The sequence below is a fragment of the Arachis ipaensis genome, chromosome B5, assembly GCF_059453495.1.
Source record: "Arachis ipaensis isolate K30076 ecotype BB chromosome B5, ASM5945349v1, whole genome shotgun sequence".
In the NCBI taxonomy this organism is placed as follows: Eukaryota; Viridiplantae; Streptophyta; class Magnoliopsida; order Fabales; family Fabaceae; genus Arachis; species Arachis ipaensis.
In genome coordinates, this window is record NC_142440.1 from 24,324,713 (window position 1) to 24,343,526 (window position 18,814).

The 18,814-nt window shown below is 39.9% G+C and overlaps 1 protein-coding gene across 1 annotated transcript; it reads right to left on the reverse strand.

Annotated features, from left to right (window-relative positions):
- Window positions 1-16,197: 16,197 nt before the first annotated feature.
- Window positions 16,198-18,084, reverse strand: LOC107640376 (uncharacterized). The gene has a single exon (XM_016343900.1). It carries the CDS (start codon window positions 18,082-18,084, stop codon window positions 16,198-16,200), a length of 1,887 nt encoding a protein of 628 aa, XP_016199386.1.
- Between the last annotated feature and the right edge of the window lie 730 nt (window positions 18,085-18,814).

An 18,814-nucleotide genomic window follows, 5' to 3' on the forward strand; every position in this document is an offset into this window, starting at 1 on the left:
ACATTATTAAACTGAATTGAAAGAGTTAGAATAGATAACTTCCCTTTGAAGATTTGCCAAAATCTCCCCCTTTCTTTTGTTCAATGTGCTTCCCCTTAATGTGTACCTGATTAACAAAATATTCAAGAAGGTCATCACCTGTGTACAAGCTCTAAAGAGTTCCAAGAAGATAAAGATTTCAAAATATGGAACCTTTAATACCGAGCCATTATTTTCACAACTTGATCCAGACAGCACATATATGTATACTTGAGCAAATAAATTATTCAAAATATAATCAGAGTTCAAGTTAAAATTCTCTAACACAAAGTGCTCAAAACAATGAGTCAAAACAGAGCACAAATATTAAATAGAGCACAAATAAGAAACAGAATGCTCATGTCAAAACAGGCAGCAAAGAAACAATTTCAATTCAGTAATTCAAACCTTCTTTCATTTTTCTCCCCTTTTTATCATCAAGGAGGGACACATCACATGTCAAAAATTTACAAGGCTCTTATTAATTCACAAAAAATCATCAGCCAGCCTTGAAACAAGTATGAATCAGAGCTGAACTAAAAGTAAATTAAATACTATTTATTCACAAGCTCAGATGCTAAGCTATAAATAATATTCACAACCAGATCAAACTGCAGATTTTTAAACACAAATTTAAATAATAAATAGCAGTAAATTCAAGTTATAAACAGCAAGTTCAAACATTATCATAGATAAAAACAAACAACAGCCTTTCAATTTATTTTTCTTTCTCCCCCTGCATGGAAAAATAGTTTACCATATATGCAAAAAGTGTAGAGCAGGTAAAAAAAGTAAAAGCCAGGTTATAGTCACCCAACAGAGTTCAACAACTGAAATCCAAAAATAGAACAAAAATAATGATAAACCAATGTTTTAGAAACAGTTTTTCAGTAGCAACATTGATAAACCATTATTTTATGGTTTATATTGTGTTTAATTGTGTGGTTTTATCAAATCTTTACCCACTTATTCATTAAATAAGCATGCATTTATAAGTCCTTCCTAAAAAGGCTTTATGGTTGAAAACTTGCTTCCTAGAGACTTTTAATTTTGTATTTTAATTCTCCTTTATTCCATTCGATGCTGTGATCTGTGTGTTAAGTGTTTCAGGCTTTATAGGGCATGAACGACTTGGAGATTAGAAAGAAGCTTACAAAAATGGAAGGAACACAAGAAATTAAGGAGATAACCAGCGAGAAGTGACGCGGACGCATGGCTCACGCGACCGCGCGGATTGGAAAATGCACAAGTGACGTGAAGGCGTGGACGACGCGCACGCGTGGCAAGGCAAAACGCTGGATGACGCGAACGCCTGAATGACGCGATCGCGTGACATGCGCGATCTGCAGAATCTGCAGAATTCACTGGGGGCGATTTTGGGCCCTGTTTTGACCCAGTTTTCGGCCCAGAAAAGCAGATTAGAGCCAGGGAATATGCAAAGACGAAGAGACAACATTCATTCCACATAATTTTAGTTTTAGATATGATTTTTCCTCTCCTCTATGTTTTCTCTCTACACATTCATAGTTCTTAGGATTTTGATTTTATTGCTTTTTGGATTGGGACATTGAGAAGAGTTATTACCTCCGCCAAGACTTCATTATTCTAGTTTATTTTTTTTACTTGTCTCTTACTCTTCCATGTCTTCAATTTACTCAGAATTATTATTGGATTATTTTTAGAATTTATTAATACAAGGATTATTTTTATTTTTAATTGATCTTTTAATTATTATTTATCATGTCTTTCAGTATTTCTCTTTCTTATTTTGTGAAATTTACATTCATAATGAGCGAGTAGTTCCATAACTTGATTGGGAGATGATTGAAAGGAAACCTTGAGTTGGATTACTCAAAAGAAAAATTGTAATTGGGTTCATTGTTGGATCGCCCTCTAGTCATTGACACTAGTCCTTCCCAAGGGAGAGGATTAGAACTTGTGACTAGAAATAGCTTTCTAACTTGCTTGACTTTCCTTTACCTAGTAAAGGGTAACTAAGCAGAACAACCTTCAATTATCATTTTAATCTTGAGAGAACTCCATCAAGGATAGGGCTTCCAACTTATCTACTCCCAGTCAAGGTTTTTATTTAAATTACATAAAATCTCTAATTTAATTTCTTGTTTATCAACTCAACCATTTTTAGAAAACATCTGATTAATAAAATAGCACATCTTTCTGCAACTCGTTGGGAGACAACCTGGGATTCATACTCCCAGTATTTTAATTTTAATTTTGTGACAAACCCTTCTAAATTGATAAGTGGATTTTCGGCTGGTTAAGAACTGTACATGCAACGTATCTCTTATAACAATTTCTTAACTCGCCGATTTTTGCCACTTCAATTTTTGGCGCCGTTGCCGGGGAGTTGCAATAGAGTGCTAAGTTATTGATTGAAATTTATTTATTTTCATTTTATTTTATTTTTGCTACTATGAGCTACATGTTTCTTTCGTTAAATGACGCGTTCACTTCCTGATCCAAGCTTGCCAGTATTTGATCCTGAGATTGAAAGAACTATCTTACGAATAAGGCAAGCTTGGTGTCGGTTAGTCCTCTCCGAGGGCGAATCTGAAACATCACTTGAGGAAGAAACAAGCTCCCTTTCTTCTGATTCGGTTGATTTACGTGTAGGTGACATGGCAGCACCTAGGAGAATTACTATCCAGGAGGCTGGAGCCCCTGATTTTACAATGCAACCGTTTCAAGCGCATCACCCAGCAGTGGCTACAGACTTAGAAATAAAGACTGCACTGCTCAATTTGATGCCCAAGTTTCATGGCTTACCTGCTCAAGAGCCTATCAAGCACCTGAGAGATTTCCAAGCAGCCTGTTCTACTGTCAGGCATGATGGTGCAGATGAAACTTCTATTCTGTTGAAAGCCTTCCCATTCTCTCTTGAAGGAAAGGCGAGAGAGTGGTACTACACTCAACCCGCAGCAACTGTTTCTGACTGGGATACGCTTAGAAGAGAATTTTTAGAAAAATTCTTTCCAGCTGAAGTTACTGATAAACTGAGGAAAGACATTTTCATGATTGTTCAGGACGAGTCCGAGACTCTCTATGAATACTGGGAGCGCTTCAACAACCTTCTGGAAGCATGCCCCCACCATATGATTGACAAGATAGTGTTGCTCGGCTACGTCACACAGGGCATGAGGCCCCAAGATAAGACCACATTGGAAAGCGCTAGCAATGGGTCTATGAAAAAGTACAAGATCACTGATGAGGCATGATAATTGATCAGTGACTTAGCTGAATCTACTCGGAATCACAGGCAGAAACAAGGCCGTTCAAAAGCTGTTGCAGAAGTATCCTCTAACAGAGAGACTACTGCTCTAACTCAGAGTATCTGTGAAATGACCAATTTACTGAAGCAGATGCAATTGAATCAACAACAAGTTCAGCAAGCTCAACCTTCTCCACCACAGCAAAGCCAACAGTTAGTCACACAGAGAGTGTGCGGAATCTTTGCTGATTATAGCCATTATACTGATGAATATCCGCAGCTCCAGCAAGAAGACAACACTGTGGTAGCCACTCATAACTTCTATGACCGTCCCAATCAAGGATACAATCAGGGTGGTAGCTACAACCATGGAAGGCAGGACAATTCCAACCAAGGTTGGAAAGATAATTCTAACCAGGGCTGGAGGGACAGCAATAACAGAGGAGGCAGAGACAATCAAGAAAATCAGAGGTGGAATAATAACAACAACAGGCAGCAGAACCAGAATCAGCCTTACAGTGCACCTCACCTGAGGCAATTCTAAGATCACAGCACAACCAACAACAGACCTCTCAGATCACTTGTCCTTCTTCATCTTCTAATGATGAGTTACTACAATCTATTGATCGGAGACAACAGGCCATGGAAAACAACCTTACTTCTACTCTAAATGGTCTGAACTCTACCTTGCAAGATCTTGTCTCACAGATTGGATCAATGAATAACTCCAATAACCAGCCTTTAAGCTCCAGTAGAATCTCCTCTCAACCATTACCCAATCCAAAGGGTGGCATTAATGCCATCACCCTAAGGTCTGGAACCACATTGCAAGAGAGGAATCAGGAGGAGCCAAGCCCACCAGAACACGCCTCAGCTGAAGAGGTAGTGGAAATAGAAGATGTTGAGGAGGAAGAGGACATACAGGACATGGCTGAAGAAGAAGAAGCTCAATCACAGGAAGAAGCACCAAAGGGCGCAGACACTTTAGAAAACGCCATTCCTATTCCATTTCCACAACTTGCAAGGAAGCCCAGGAAGCAGTTGGAACCTGATCCCAAAATGGTAGAAATATTCAAATAGGTTGAGGTAACTGTTTCCCTTTTTGATGTTATTTAACAGGTACCTAAATACACAAAGTTTCTAAAAGATTTATGTATACATAAAGACAAAATTAATGAATTAGAAACTATTCCTTTAGGTAGTTCTATATCTGCTTTAATGGGAGGTATACCTGAAAAGTGTAGTGATCCAGGTCCATGTATGGTTAATTGTACTATTGGTGGTGTGGTATTTTTTGACTACATGTGTGATTTAGGAGCATGTGTAAGTATAATGCCTTTGTCTATATATGATATTTTGAGGCTCCCTCCCTTAAAAAGGTCGGCAGTTCATTTTGTGTTAGCAGATAAAAGCATTATTACAGTGGTTGGAGTTGCTGAAGATGTATTAGTGGGCATTAAGGGGCTCACATTCCCCATTGATTTTTATATCCTGGAGATGCCCTAAAATGACTCAGAGAAGCCATCATCAATCCTACTCGGAAGACCATTCATGAAGACCTCGAAGTTCAAATTGGATGCTTTTTCAGGAACATACTCTTTTGAAATAGACGGCCGAGTAGTAAGCTTCAATCTGAATGGAGTTATGAAGCACCTTCCGGAAAATTATTCTATCCTCCAGTGTGACATCATAGATGAGTAGCCTTAAAAAAACTCAGATGCCAAAGAAAAACAAAATCTATAATAAGTATAAGCAATATACACAATCAGACTAAAATGCATAATCATAGCTGCGTGAAATAATAGTGTAAAACAAAAAAAATTGCAGCCAGTCTCAAGTATCATAAGTTCAATATGCAATCCACAAGTGCAAAATAGGTATGGGTGTTAGTGTCAACATAAGTTGTAAAATGTATCATCAAAAAATAGATTATAAGAAAACAACTGCATTAAATTGGACTAGACATCAGATCCCTCATCTTCGGTTGTAAGAGGATCTTCCTTTTCTTTCAAAAATGTGTCCTTGGCTACCTTTGTGCCCTTTTTCTTTTTTTTTTCTTTACAGCATTACTACCCTTAAGATAGAAAATTCTGTCTTGGGTTTCATTACTCAGATCGACACCAAAATACTCAAAAACGCACGTTAAAAACATTCTATATATAAGAAAAATAGGAGTAGCGGAGAAAATGAGAAGGTATCATAATAAATGCTTTAAATGTTCAAAATTATTTTGAAAACACAAACTAATTCAATAAAATGAGATTTAAAGAATTTTGAATTTTAAAAACAATACAGGCAGTTTTGAAATGACAAATCAAATAAAGGATTGAAAAGATTTTGAAACTGATTTGACTTGAAAAATAATGAATGTAAATACTCTCATTTTTTGTGTATGTGATCAAAACAAGTAATGAGGCCCACTACATAAAACAAAACAAATTTCTCTTAGGTTTAGTGGTGGTTTTAAGGAAACACATTTGACCACTAAAGATTTTGTTCAAATCTAAATTCATTTAAAATTATCAACATATAGTCTGAACTTCATGGAACCTAGAGGGAGTCATCATCTGCCCAGATTTGTCTCCTTGTAACCTGGGAGACAAAAACAACCAGAAAGATCTTTAAGCATATTTTATTTAAAAAAAAACTCAACAATGAACAGTCTCTAGAGTAGTTCTCAATTTCAAAAAATTGAATATCAATTGTTCCCTTTAGCACATGTTCTTTTATGGAATGAAATCTTACTTTAATGTGCTTAGTTCTTGAGTGTAAAACATGATTTTTCAAAAAGATTTATTGCACTCAAGTTGTCACAAAACATAGGGATACTATTGACTTGCAATTTGTAATGTGCAAAATGTATTTTAAACCAAGTCAATTGAGAACAAGAGGAAGTTGAGAATTCGGCCTTAGCCGTTGACAGAACAACAGTAGCTTGCTTCTTGCTTGTCCAAACATGGATTTTCTACGACAACAACAAATTTTTGAAATGTTGCTCCTATTCACACGATCTCAACAAGATCTTAAATTGGACCAGTTCTTCCTCCTTTGCTTTTATTCAAGAGGGATCTTCAATGATGAATTCATGTGGATAGTTCTTTAAGAACTTCCATTCTCTTGACTTTTGTGAGGTGATCTCAGGTTGAGTATGAACTCTGTGTCAGGAAGAGACAAAACAGAATCATCTCCTAGATTCTGGTTTGCAGACTTGTGAATAGCATCTTCCATTGAAGGTTCAGATTTGTCTTTTTCTTGAATTCTTCTGAATTTTGTGCAATCTTAGTTCCTGCATCAATTTTTTCAACAACATTTGAAATAGAGTTAGAATCATAAGGAAATGGTATGTATGAACTTTCCGATTATTCCATGTTTCTTGATGTAAACTCATAAGCTTTACTAGTGGTTGAATATCCAACAAAGATACCTTCATAAGATTTTTGGATCAAATTTTCTAAAAATATCTTTAGTGTTTAACACAAAGTATTTGCATCCAAAAGTATGAAAGTACTTAAGATTGGGTGGTACTCCTTTTCAAAACTCATATGGTGTTTTCTTTAAAATTTTTCTAATGATGATTTGGTTTAAAATACAGCTTCAATCCAAAAGAATTTTGGAATTTCATTTTCACCAAAACATAGCCCTAGTAATTTCTTGAAGGCCTCTATTTCTCCTTTCAACAACTCTATTTTATTGAGGTATGTTAGGACATGAAAAATTATATGAACTACCAAATTCATCAAAGTGTTGTTTTTCAAACTCATTTTCATGATCACTTCTTAAGAAAACAATTTTCATTTTGAATCTTTTTACATAGTGTTAAAAAAACAAGAAAGACATCATTCTTATGAGCTAAGAAAAAGAATCCATCCAAACTTAGTATAGTCATCAGACACCACTAAGCTATACTGCTTACCACCAAGAGTTTGAGTCCTTGTAGGACCAAAAAGATCAATATGTAACATTTCCAAAATTCTTTTGGTTGAGATGTCATCATTGGGTTTGAAAAATTTTTTTTTTTGTTTATTTACCCAATTGACAAGCATCACAAGTGATGTCACTGTCAAATTTTATTTTTAGGAAGATATCTAACTAAATTATTTTTCACAAGCTTAAAAACTAGAAACATGCTTGTATGTTCTATTTTCTTATGCCATAACTATTTCTCAGATTCTATGGAAATAAAATAAGCTACATTTTGTTCTTTTAGATCCTCTAAGGTTAGTCCATACACATTATCGCATCTTATAACTTCAAACAAAATTTCACTAGATTTTTCACACACAACCAAGCATTTCAATTTCTTGAAAAAAGTCAAACAACATAAATCACACAATTGGCTCATGCCTAGAAGATTGTGTTTCAACCAATCAACTCAAAATACAACATTAATGAAAATTGAGAAATTCTTACCAACCTTACTTACGGCCACAATTTTTTATTTACCATTGTCACCGAAAGTCACAAAGCTTCCATTAAATTCATCAAAGAAAGTGGGCTTTTCGGTCATGTGCCTAGAGCATCTTCTATTCAAGTATCACATGTCTTTCTTCTTCTTGGATGCTAAGCAAAACTGCACAAATCTTTTAAGTGACCTTAGGTATCCAAAATAATTTGGATCCTTTGAAGTTAACCCTTCTTGGTTGCCCAAGAGCATTAAAATCACAAACAACCTTGTATGTTTTATTTCCTACTCTTCTTTTGTCAATAAAGCATTAAGAAGAAGAGTGACCAGATTTATTGTAATTAAAACAGTAATTTGTGTGAGCATGTTGCTGAAAATACTTTAAGATATGATGCTGATGGTGATCAAAAAATTTGAATTTTCTGGTATTTGAAAGGGTGCATTTCTTTTGAAAGATCCATCTCTAACATTAGTACCTCATTTTGCCAGAAACCTTGAACCAGAATTTCTTGACACAGATGGGTATCTAGAACGTGAGGCTCTTTTGTGAAAGAAAAATTTTCTAAAAATGTCCTCATTGTTAGAGATGTAACCCAGAACAGAGTTTATTTGAAGCAGGTTCAGGTTTTAAATAAGATGCATTCTTATAAAAAATATGGCTTTTCAAAATCAGCATCAATGTTAGATGAATATTCAAGATCAGATTTATCAAAAGATAATTTTATTTTTGAAGATGATGCTGTGAATTTGCAAGTGATTTTTTTTTAATTGCATCATTTTTCATTACATACCCTAAACCTGATTTTTCAAACAAAGTTCTTTGATTAGCAAGTAATTTGTTTAAGTTGTTTGAGTTATGTGCAAATTTTGCTAAATCATGATTCAAACTTTTGATCATTTAATCTTTTATTTTCAGCAACAGATTTTTGAGAGAGATCAATAATGCGCTTTCCATTGAACATTTTCATATTTAAAAAAATCTATTTTCTTTAATGAAATCAAAAGCACATTTGGTCTCCTTCACTCTTTTCTTTCAAAAAATTATTTTCAGCATTCAAAACTTCATTTTCAGATTTATATTTGTTGTATTTATTCAGCAATGTTTCAGAAAGGTGAGAGAGATCATCAATAGTCACATGCAAATCATCAAGAGATAAGTCATATAAATTTACCTCTTCTTGTTGATCTTCATCAGTTATGAAACAGATTTGTGCTCTATCTTCGGAGTCTTCTTCCTTATCTGAGTCAATCTTGAGATCCTCCCAAGAAGCCATAAGTCATTTTCTTTTTGGTTCCTTTGAGTTGCCACATCTGCTTCTTCTTTTGAGTTTCATCATCCTTCTAAGTTTCCTAGCAAAACATGCAAACTCGTAATCTTATAAACAGTCACTGGATTCATCATCTAATAATTTAGTGCAAGATTTAAGAGCCACTCTCCCCTCTCCTCTTTTTTTTTGTATCATCATTTTTTTTTTCATATGCTAGTAACTTTTCTCTCAACTCATTACAGGTTATTTCACTTTTCACTCTCTTGTCAAGCTTCTCAAGATTTTCCTCACTAGCATCTGTTCGGAATAAGTAATCCCCATAGCATCCAAGCTATTAATGATGATAAAGAATCATGTCATCAATTGATTCTCCTTCCTTCATAGAGAACATCTCATACTCTCTGCTCAGCATGTCACTTCTGATTTTTTTTTATGATGCCCTCAGGTGTGACTTGAAACTTTGTCCCAGATTTTCTTTGCTGTTTTGCATCTTGAATCCTTCTGGTATTCCTTGAAGTTGATTACACAGTTCAGTATGTTGACAACATTGCCATTTAGTTTTCCTTTCCTTTTGTCATCTTCATTCAATTCTGCTTCGGCTTTGGGAGAGACAATACCACCAGCGCCATCCTTTGTAGGGACTTGAGGATCATTTCTGATTATCTTCCACATGCTGTAATCCACTGATTGAGAAAAGATCTTCATTCTTTCTCTCTTTTTTTTTTGAAGAATGGAGATCTGTTGTTGGACTGTCCTTCTGTCAGAATATAAGCCACTGTGTTTGAACCCATGTAGTTCTTCATCAGAATCTTTTTGATTCGTTCGAACACTAGGGAGACCGAGCTTAAGCACTTCCGAGCGGGTTAACACCGAAGAGGAAGAGCTTTACGTCGGCCGGAAGTCAAACACCGCGGCGGGAATACCTGCACAAGATACTCCGACGCTCAAGTCAGTAATAATTCTCAGTGAGTGAGTTAAGAGTAAAGAGTAGAAGAGTGAGAGTGATAGAACCTGAGGCCTAGCCAAGCATATTAGCTAGGTTTTATAGAAGTTGTCTTCTGCCCGTTAGTGGATAAGTCCTAGTTTATAGGTTAGTTGAGATATTCTGTTTTGGTGCTATAAACTAGTTGAGCACGTTTCCTATTTTCAGTTGAGTGATGCTGTTTCGGTCCTGATCACGTGCCGAGATTTTCGGACGGCTGATTCGGGACCGAGCTTTATGATGCACGTGTCTTTTTATTTGAATAGGTGAGGCCGAGCTTATCTGCTTTTGTTCCGAGCTTGTTTAACGTGACGTCAGCCTCGGATATTTGTGTGCCGAGTATTTCGGGCGACCGAGGATACAGGTAACGTATCATAGCCCCCAAGCTTGCCTTGGTTTGGACAAGACTAAGGCGAGCTTTGTATACTTCGGATGGCAAAATCCTCGGTCGCTTGGTTTATTATGTGTGCTCCTTACAGCCCCCGAGCTTGTCTTAGTTTTGGCGCATTGGTGTTTTGAAATGGTTTGTGGCATTTATTGCCTGCGTTGTTCTTCGTGTGGTAATGAATGATTGATTTGATTGCATTGTAAGTTTCGAGGAGCCCCTGACCGTTTGATCTGCTGAGCGTTGATCGTGGGCTTTCTAAGGGTGTAGATCAGAGGGAAACGTTTCATATGTAACTTCCTTTCCACTATGTAATAAACGTGCTTCCCTTCCCTAATATTTTTCCTTTTTGTGCTGGGTGCTTCTGCGTTTTCGGAGAAAATGAGTAAGAAAGGTGAGTGTTGATTCATCTTCTTGCTGCTTCTCTCTTCTTCTCTCACTTTTGATTTTCTGCTCCCTATTCTTATGGAAGTTAAAATGTCTAATGAGGGTGAGGGGGGTTTATATAGTTGGGTTGATTCTAGGGTTAAGGAGTATATGTCTCAGTTCAGTGATAAAGAGTCTGTTGATATGCTGGGTTCGAATGTTTGGGTTAGGAGTGGTAGTGATATAAGGATAGAGATACTTCCCTGTGGTGTTGATGACCGGATTTTTCATTCTCGTGATGATTGGGCTTACTTTTATATGTACAGCTGCCTTTTTACTGAATTGGGAGTTAGGGTCCCTTTTACTGATTTTGAATGTGGTGTACTTTATTGGTTGAATTGTGCTCCGAGTCAACTTCACCCAAACTCCTGGGGGTTCGTTAGGGCTTTTGAGGTGTTGATGGAATTCCTTGAGCAGGCGCCCTCTCTTCGGTTGTTTTTCTCCTTGTTTCAAGCTAAAGGGGTTAACGGAGGTCTCTGGGTTAATCTAAGTAGTTACCCCCGTCGCGCTATTTTTGGCCTCTACAAGTCTTCTTTTAAGGACTTTAAAACCATGTATGTTAAAGTGAGGAGTGTACCCGAGGAGTTTCCTTTTTATTTAACTGAGTTTCTTGTTGAGAAGTTCCCTTTGTCTTGGTGTTCCGAGCCTGTGCAAGCTTTAGACGTGGATGATAGGTCGGTTGATGATCAACTTGTGATGGAGTTTCTGTTTGAGAAGTTGGGCCCAAAGGGGTTGCTATCTGTGTCCAAATTGTTAAAATGGAATTCTGATAGAGAGGCGGTTCTGAGATATCTAGGTAAATTAGTTGTTTTTTGCTTAGTTTGTTGTTTTGTTCTTGTCTGTACTTACCTTGTTGGCTTTTTGGTGCAGGTGAGAAGGTGCCTACGATTACTACTGCTGGCTTGAAATCATTCTTCAATCAGCGGAAGAAGGCTGAGAAGGAGAGCTCGGCTACTAATGCTGATAAAGGCCCTGTGATTCAGTCCGAGGCTGCTCTTAAGTCTAAACGAAAGAGGGGTTTTGCAAAAGAAAAAATTGCTGAGGCTTTCTTGAAGGAAGGGGAGTCTTCTGTGGAGCTTCAGCGAGTGGAATCTGCTTATGAGTCTCAAAAAAGACTGCATGGCTATTCGGAAAATGTTCATTGTCGTTCATTATGGGGAAAATTGTATCCTTTTTCTGTCATGGCTGATGAGCTTTGTTGCTTCCCGGATGATATGAAGATGATCGAGGATGTCGGCCATGTAGGAGTGAGCCGTTTTATGCAGGTGAGGGTTGTATTTTGTCTTGGTGTGCGTTTGTTATATTGTGTTTGATGTTCTTTGTTTTTGTTCTAGGTGATTGGTGCACGTATGGTAGCTGTTGGTCGTGCTCAAGAGCTGGTTTTTGAGAGAGAACACAAGTCTGCTCTGGATGTTGCTGAGCTGTCTTCAGCTTTGGAGAAGAAGGAGAAAGCTATTACGGAATTGTCCTCCTCATTAAAGTTGAAAGAGTCCGAGCTTGCTGAGGAAAAACGTCTTCACCTCTCTTGTGTAGAGGAGATGAAGACTGTTCAGGCTGACAATGATCGCTTGGGGTCAAGGGTGAAGGAGTTGCAGACTGAGGTTTATGAGTCGTATGCACAAGGCTTTGAGTGCGCTGTTTCTCAAGTGCGGGTGTTGTTTCCTGGATCGGATGCGGACATGCTTGATGCAACTAAAGTGGTTGTGAACGGGCGGCTTGTGGATGATGGTGCTGCTGCTTCAGATGATAGCGGGGAGTCTAGTATTGGCGATAAGGCAGACTAGGCTTTTAGTATTTGATCTTGTTTATTTTGTATATTTGTAGCATGCTTGAAACTTGTGGTTGTTTTATCTTGAACTATGTTTTCGAATATTTGGCGATAACATTTTGGGTACCGAGTATGTGATTCGGTTGCGATACTTTTGTTTTCCGAGCATATAGCTCGGCTTGATGATGACTTATCTTATAAACTTTGATTTTTCGGATAAACTTATGATTGTGTGTTGGAAGTAATCGTATATATGTATCGAAGGTGGCCAAAGCCATTCTCTGTTTAAGTGAATTTGTTGGAAATGAGAGTAGATGTTCTAATGTAGAACTTGTATTTTTAAATGGAAGCGCATTAGGATTTGTTTAAGTGACTTGATGATATTGTTTGTTTGTACTTCCTCCGAGCAGTATGTTCGGCATGCGCATGTTGTTTTCCGAGTATGAAGCTCGGATCAGTTTAATTAGATAAACTTTGACTTATTCTTATGCTGGTAGTTTTCTGAGGAATATGCTCGGCTCGTGATGTTTAGGGTTCCGAGGATTATGCTCGGCTAGTTTGAAGTGTTTTCTAATTGAAATGTATGTTAACTGTCGAAATGAAAACATTAAGTTGTATGTGTACAAGGATTTGTTGCGTCCGTCCTCGTTAAAACCCTTTCCGAGTAAAACCCTTGTGTTTTGGGAAAAAACCGTCGGAGGGAAAAAGAGTACCATCATTCGCTTATTACACAGGCTATGTCACGATTGATATTCCCTTAGAGAGGAGACGTTCCATGTTCCCGAAAGTTGCTCTCCTCTAAGGGTTTCTAATTTGTAAGCCCCCTTTCCAAGGTTTTGGAGAACTCGGAAAGGACCTTCCCAATTCGCCGCTAATTTGCCATGTGCTGGTGGTTTCCGTGCATCTTCTGTTCGTCTGAGTACAAGGTCTCCATTGTTGAAAGACCTGTGGACTACTCTTTTGTGGTGTCTTTGCTCTAGGTATCGTTTTCTGGCTCGCTGCTTTATGGCGGAGATATCTCTGTCTTCTTCTAGGAGGTCCAGGTCAGCTGACCGAGCTTGTTGATTGTTTGGTTGATTATAGAGTTTGGTCCTTAACGTTGGGACGCTGACCTCTACTGGAATGAGCGCTTCTGCGCCATATACCAATTTGAAGGGAGTTTCCCCTGTGGCAGATTGGATGCTGGTGTTGTAGCTCCATAGAATTTCTGGAATGAGGTCAGCCCACTCCCCTTTAGCTTCGCCGAGTTTTTTCTTTAATCCCTGCAAGATAATTCTGTTAGCTGATTCAACTTGTCTGTTAGTTTGCGGGTGCTCTACTGAGCTGAAGTGATGTTTGATGTTAAAATTTGTCAGAAAAGTGGCGAGCTTATGATCTGTAAATTATCTCCCGTTGTCCGAGATTATCTCTCGTGGGATACCATATCTGCATATGATATTTTTCCATATAAAGGATCGCACTTTTTCTGCTGTTATGTGTGCTAGTGGTTGTGCTTCTATCCACTTAGAGAAATAGTCAATTGACACTAAGAGGAACTTTACCTGGCCTGGCGCTTTCGGAAAGGGTCCGAGGATATCTAATCCCCACCTATCGAAAGGCCAGCTTACCTCTATGGTATGGAGCTCCTCGGCCGGAGTCTCTGAGAGGGTGGCGTGCTTTTGACAATTATCACATGCTTTGACCTTTGTGATGCAGTCCTGTTTTATCGTCGGCCAATAGTAACCTGTTCGCAAGATCTTTGCTGCTAGTGCTCGGCCGCCAATATGGTTGCCACAGACTCCTTCATGTGTTTCAGCCATAACCTCCTCGGCTTCCTCTTTGCTGATGCACTTGAGCAGTGGTTGTGAATGTCCTCGCCTGTATAGGGTGTTTCCGAGCACTGTATAGAAGCTTGCTCTTCTTCGGAAGAGTGGCAAGTTTGGTTCGTTATTTGGTATGGTGCCTGTGTTTATATAATTGAGGAAAGGTATTCGCCAATCTGGGACCTGTGTAATACTCAAAATTGTATCCTGCTCAAAACTTGGTTTGTCGAGTGTTAGTTGGGACAGTGCCGATGTGTTTTCGGCTTGCCGAGTTGTGGCTAACTTAGATAACACATCGGCCCTGGTGTTTTGTTCTCGGTTTACATGGATAATATCAAATTCTTTAAATTTTGAAATTAGATCCTTTGTTATGAGCCAATATTTCTCTAACAAAGGATCTTTTACCTGGAATTCGCCCTTTATTTGATGTACCACTAATGAAGAGTCGCAGTAGGCTGTTATCCGAGGTATTTGTAGTCGTAAGGTGAGCTTTAGTCCAGCGAGTAGGGCTTCGTACTCCGCCTGATTGTTGCTTGCGTTGAAGCGGAACTGCAGTGATTGCTCGGCCACCACTTTGTTTCCTTCCTTGAGTAGTATCCCCGCTCCACTGCCTTCCTTGTTGGATGCTCCATCTACATGTATGCTCCACCTGACCTCTGTGTTATGTGTGTCATTGGTCATTTCTGATATGAAGTCGGCTAGCACCTGTGACTTCAGTGTTTTTCTTGATTCGTATTGAATGTCGAACTCGGAGAGCTTGACCGACCATTTTATTAATCTGCCGGCGAGCTCGGGTCTGGTTAGTATTTGTCTTAGCGGTTGGTCTGTTCGCACTATGATTGTGTGACTTTGGCAGTAGTGCCGTAATCTTCTTGCTGTGGTGATTAGTGCCAGCGCCAGTTGTTCTATCTTCGGGTACCTTGTTTCTGTTGGTTGTAGTACCCTACTGATGAAGTATACCGGGCTTTGCTTTTTTCCTGTTTCTGTTACTAAGACCGAGCTTATAGCATGGTTAGATATTGATAGGTATAAATATAGTGGCTTACCTGTCTCTGGCCTTTGGAGGATTGGTGGTGATGTGAGGTGTTGTTTAAGTTCGGTAAAAGCATTCTCACATTCGTCAGTCCAGGTGAATTTTCTGCCTTTAGAAAATGTCTGGAAAAAGTTATAAGATCGGCTTGCTACTGCTGGTAGGAAGCGTGATAGAGCAGCTATTCTTCCTGCAAGTTGTTGGACTTCCTTTACCGTTTTTGGGCTTGTCATGTTCAGTATGGCTTTGCATTTTTCTGGGTTGGCCTCGATGCCTCGAGATGTCAACATGAACCCGAGGAACTTCCCTCCTTGTACTCCGAACGCGTATTTGTCTGGATTGAGTCTCATGTTATATGCTCGGAGTTGTTTGAAGATTTCTACTAGGTCGTCACAGTGTGACCCCTGCATAGGTGTTTTTGCTACCATGTCGTCTACATAGACCTCCATATTGCGGCCTATCTGCTGTTGGAATACTTTGTCCATCAGCCTTTGGTATGTTGCACCTGCATTCTTTAGGCCAAAGGGCATTACCTTGTATCAAAAGTTCCCATGCTCTGTTATAAAAGCTGTTTTGCTTTGGTCTTCTGGGTGCATTAGAATCTGGTTATAGCCAGAGTATGCATCCATAAAACTCAAAGCTTTGAAACCAGAGGCGTTATCAACTAATTTATCAATGCAAGGCAATGGGTATGCATCTTTAGGGCAAGCTTTATTTAAATTTGTAAAGTCGACGCACATGCGCCATTTACCTGAGCTCTTCCTTACCATTACCACGTTGGACAACCATGTGGTGAAGCGAATTTCTCTGATGAAACCTGCATTGAGGAGCTTCTGAGTTTCTTCGAGTGCTGCTTGTTTTTTCTCTTCTCCGAGGGTCCTTTTCTTCTATGCAACTGGTCGGATTGTTTTGTCGATTGCTAGCTTGTGGCAGATGACTTCTGGGTTGATTCCGGGCATGTCATCTGGTGTCCATGCAAAAAGGTCGGCGTTCTGGCGCAGTATGTGAATGAGTCTTGCTCGGTCTGCCCCTTCTAATGCCTCTCCGACATATGTGCATTGTTTGTCGTCTGCTGTTAGTGTTATTTGTTGAAGATTGTCCATTGGCCGAGGTCTTTCGCCGAGGTCTTCTCTCGGGTCTAGATCGCCTAGTGTTGCTGTGGTGGCGGACGTGTGGATTGCTTGAACCTGGGACCGAGCTTCCTGTTTTGTTTGTATTGATTTTAGGCCAGCATTATAGCATTGCCGAGCTTCTTGATGGTCGGCATGCACCGTAGCGATCTTGTTTCCCTGCACTGGAAACTTGACACACAAATGTAATGTGGACACCACTGCCCTGAATACATTCAGGGCGGGTCTCCCAAGTATAATATTGTAAGGGTTGTAACAGTTTACTATTAGGTATTGAATATCGATTGACTTTGACATAGGGATTTCTCCCATTGTGGTCTTTAGCCATATGTGTCCCATGATGGGGACTCTCTCTCCGGAGAACCCAATTAGCTCTCCGGAGGAGGGTTGTATTAATTTTTCTGATAATTTCATCTTTGTAAAAGTAGAGTAAAATAAAACATCTGCACTACTACCTGGATCTAACAATGTCTTTCTTACCAACAGTTCTCCGACCTGGATTGAAATTACCACGGGATCGTCGAGGTTAGGGCTTGCCGATTTGAAGTCTGCTTGGTTGAAGGATATTGTGACATCTGGTTCTTTGTCCTTCTTTGGTTGTATAGTTCCTTCGATTGCCAGCATTGCTCTATAGCTTCGCTTCCTGGCCGAGCTTGTTTCTCCTCCACCTGCGAATCCCCCTAATATATGGTTGATGACTCCTCTTGGTGGATCAGGAGTCGTCCTCTCTTTTTTGTCGTCGGCCATTGGTTGTTTATGTTCTACCCTGTCCGAGTTTCCTCCTCTGCCTTTCCGGGTCTCGACGTATTTGTCCAGGAGCCCTTGGCGTGCTAGCCTTTCTAGGAGGTCCTTTGCAACGATGCAGTCATCCGTAGTATGACCGAACTTCTGGTGGAAAGCACAATGCTTCGTCTTGTCCACGAACCTTTGATCATGGTAGTTCCCTGCTCGGGCTGGTGGTTTTATGATTTTGGCGTTGAGGATTTCTCTGATGATGTTCTCTCTTCTAGTGTTGAATCTGGTGTATGTGTTGTACTTGGACGCGGGCTTAGAAGGTTTCTTAGTGTCCCTGTTGCTTGGCGATCTGAAAGTCCTTTCTTCGTCTCTCCGATGTGGTTGTTTGTCTGGCTTTTGGGCTTCTCGGAGTTCTTCGATCTCCATTTGACCTGCCGCCCTTTCTCGGAATTCCTCTAGCGTCTTCGGCTTTGTTATGGCAATGGTCTCCCGAAATTTTCCAGGCCTGAGGCCGGCCTTGAGAGCGTGCAGGTGAACGGCCGGGTCCAAGTCTTGGATTTCCATAGTGGCGTCCGCGAATCTGGTCATGTAGTCTTTCAGGCTCTCGTGCTGACCTTGTTTGATGGTGCCGAGGTAGTCCGAGCCATGAACATAGATTCTTGATGCAGCAAAGTAATCAATGAATGATCTGGCGAGGTCTTCAAAGGATGAGATCGAACCTGCAGAAAGTTTAGAAAACCATAGCAACGCAGCACCATCTAGGTACGTGGGGAATGCTCGGCAGAGGACGGGCTCATTGTTAGGGCCGTTGAAAAACATCTTTGATTGGAACTTCTTCACATGGGCCCGAGGGTCGCCGAACCCCTTGTACGGTTCTAGCGCGGTGGGCAGCGTGAAGTTTTTCGGCATCTGGTAGTTTGTGATTTCCTCGGAGAAAGGGTTGTCAAGGGTGAACTTCTCCTTTGGCGGGATGACGTTTAAAGGGTCCGCCGCACTTTGAGCCGAGCCTTTGGAGTTTTCTCCATTGTTTTGTGTTGAGAGCTCAGCTATCCTCCGTACCTCCGTCTAAAGCTCGGCGATCTGAGCCAGGAGGTCATCCTGTGAGAGTTGTGGATTTTCCTTGTCAGCCATGTCCGAGGATCGGGAATCCTGCAAAACAAAATAGAAGACTAGACGAAGGAAAAAATGGGGTTAGATGTACTCCGGGCCCCACGGTGGGCGCCAAGTGATTCGTTCGAACACTGGGGAGGCCGAGCTTAAGCACTTCCGAGCGGGTTAACACCGAAGAGGAAGAGCTTTACGTCGGCCGGAAGTCAAACACTGCGGCGGGAATACCTGCACAAGATACTCCGACGCTCAAGTCAGTAATAATTCTCAGTGAGTGAGTTAAGAGTAAAGAGTAGAAGAGTGAGAGTGATAGAACCTGAGGCCTAGCCAAGCATATTAGCTAGGTTTTATAGAAGTTGTCTTCTGCCCGTTAGTGGATAAGTCCTAGTTTATAGGTTAGTTGAGATATTCTGTTTTGGTGCTATAAACTAGTTGAGCACGTTTCCTATTTTCAGTTGAGTGATGCTGTTTCGGTCCTGATCACGTGCCGAGATTTTCGGACGGCTGATTCGGGACCGAGCTTTATGATGCA

Excerpts from the sequence above, each read along its gene's own strand:
- LOC107640376 (XM_016343900.1), bottom strand. The coding sequence starts at position 18,084 with ATGCCGAAAAACTTCACGCTGCCCACCGCGCTAGAACCGTACAAGGGG.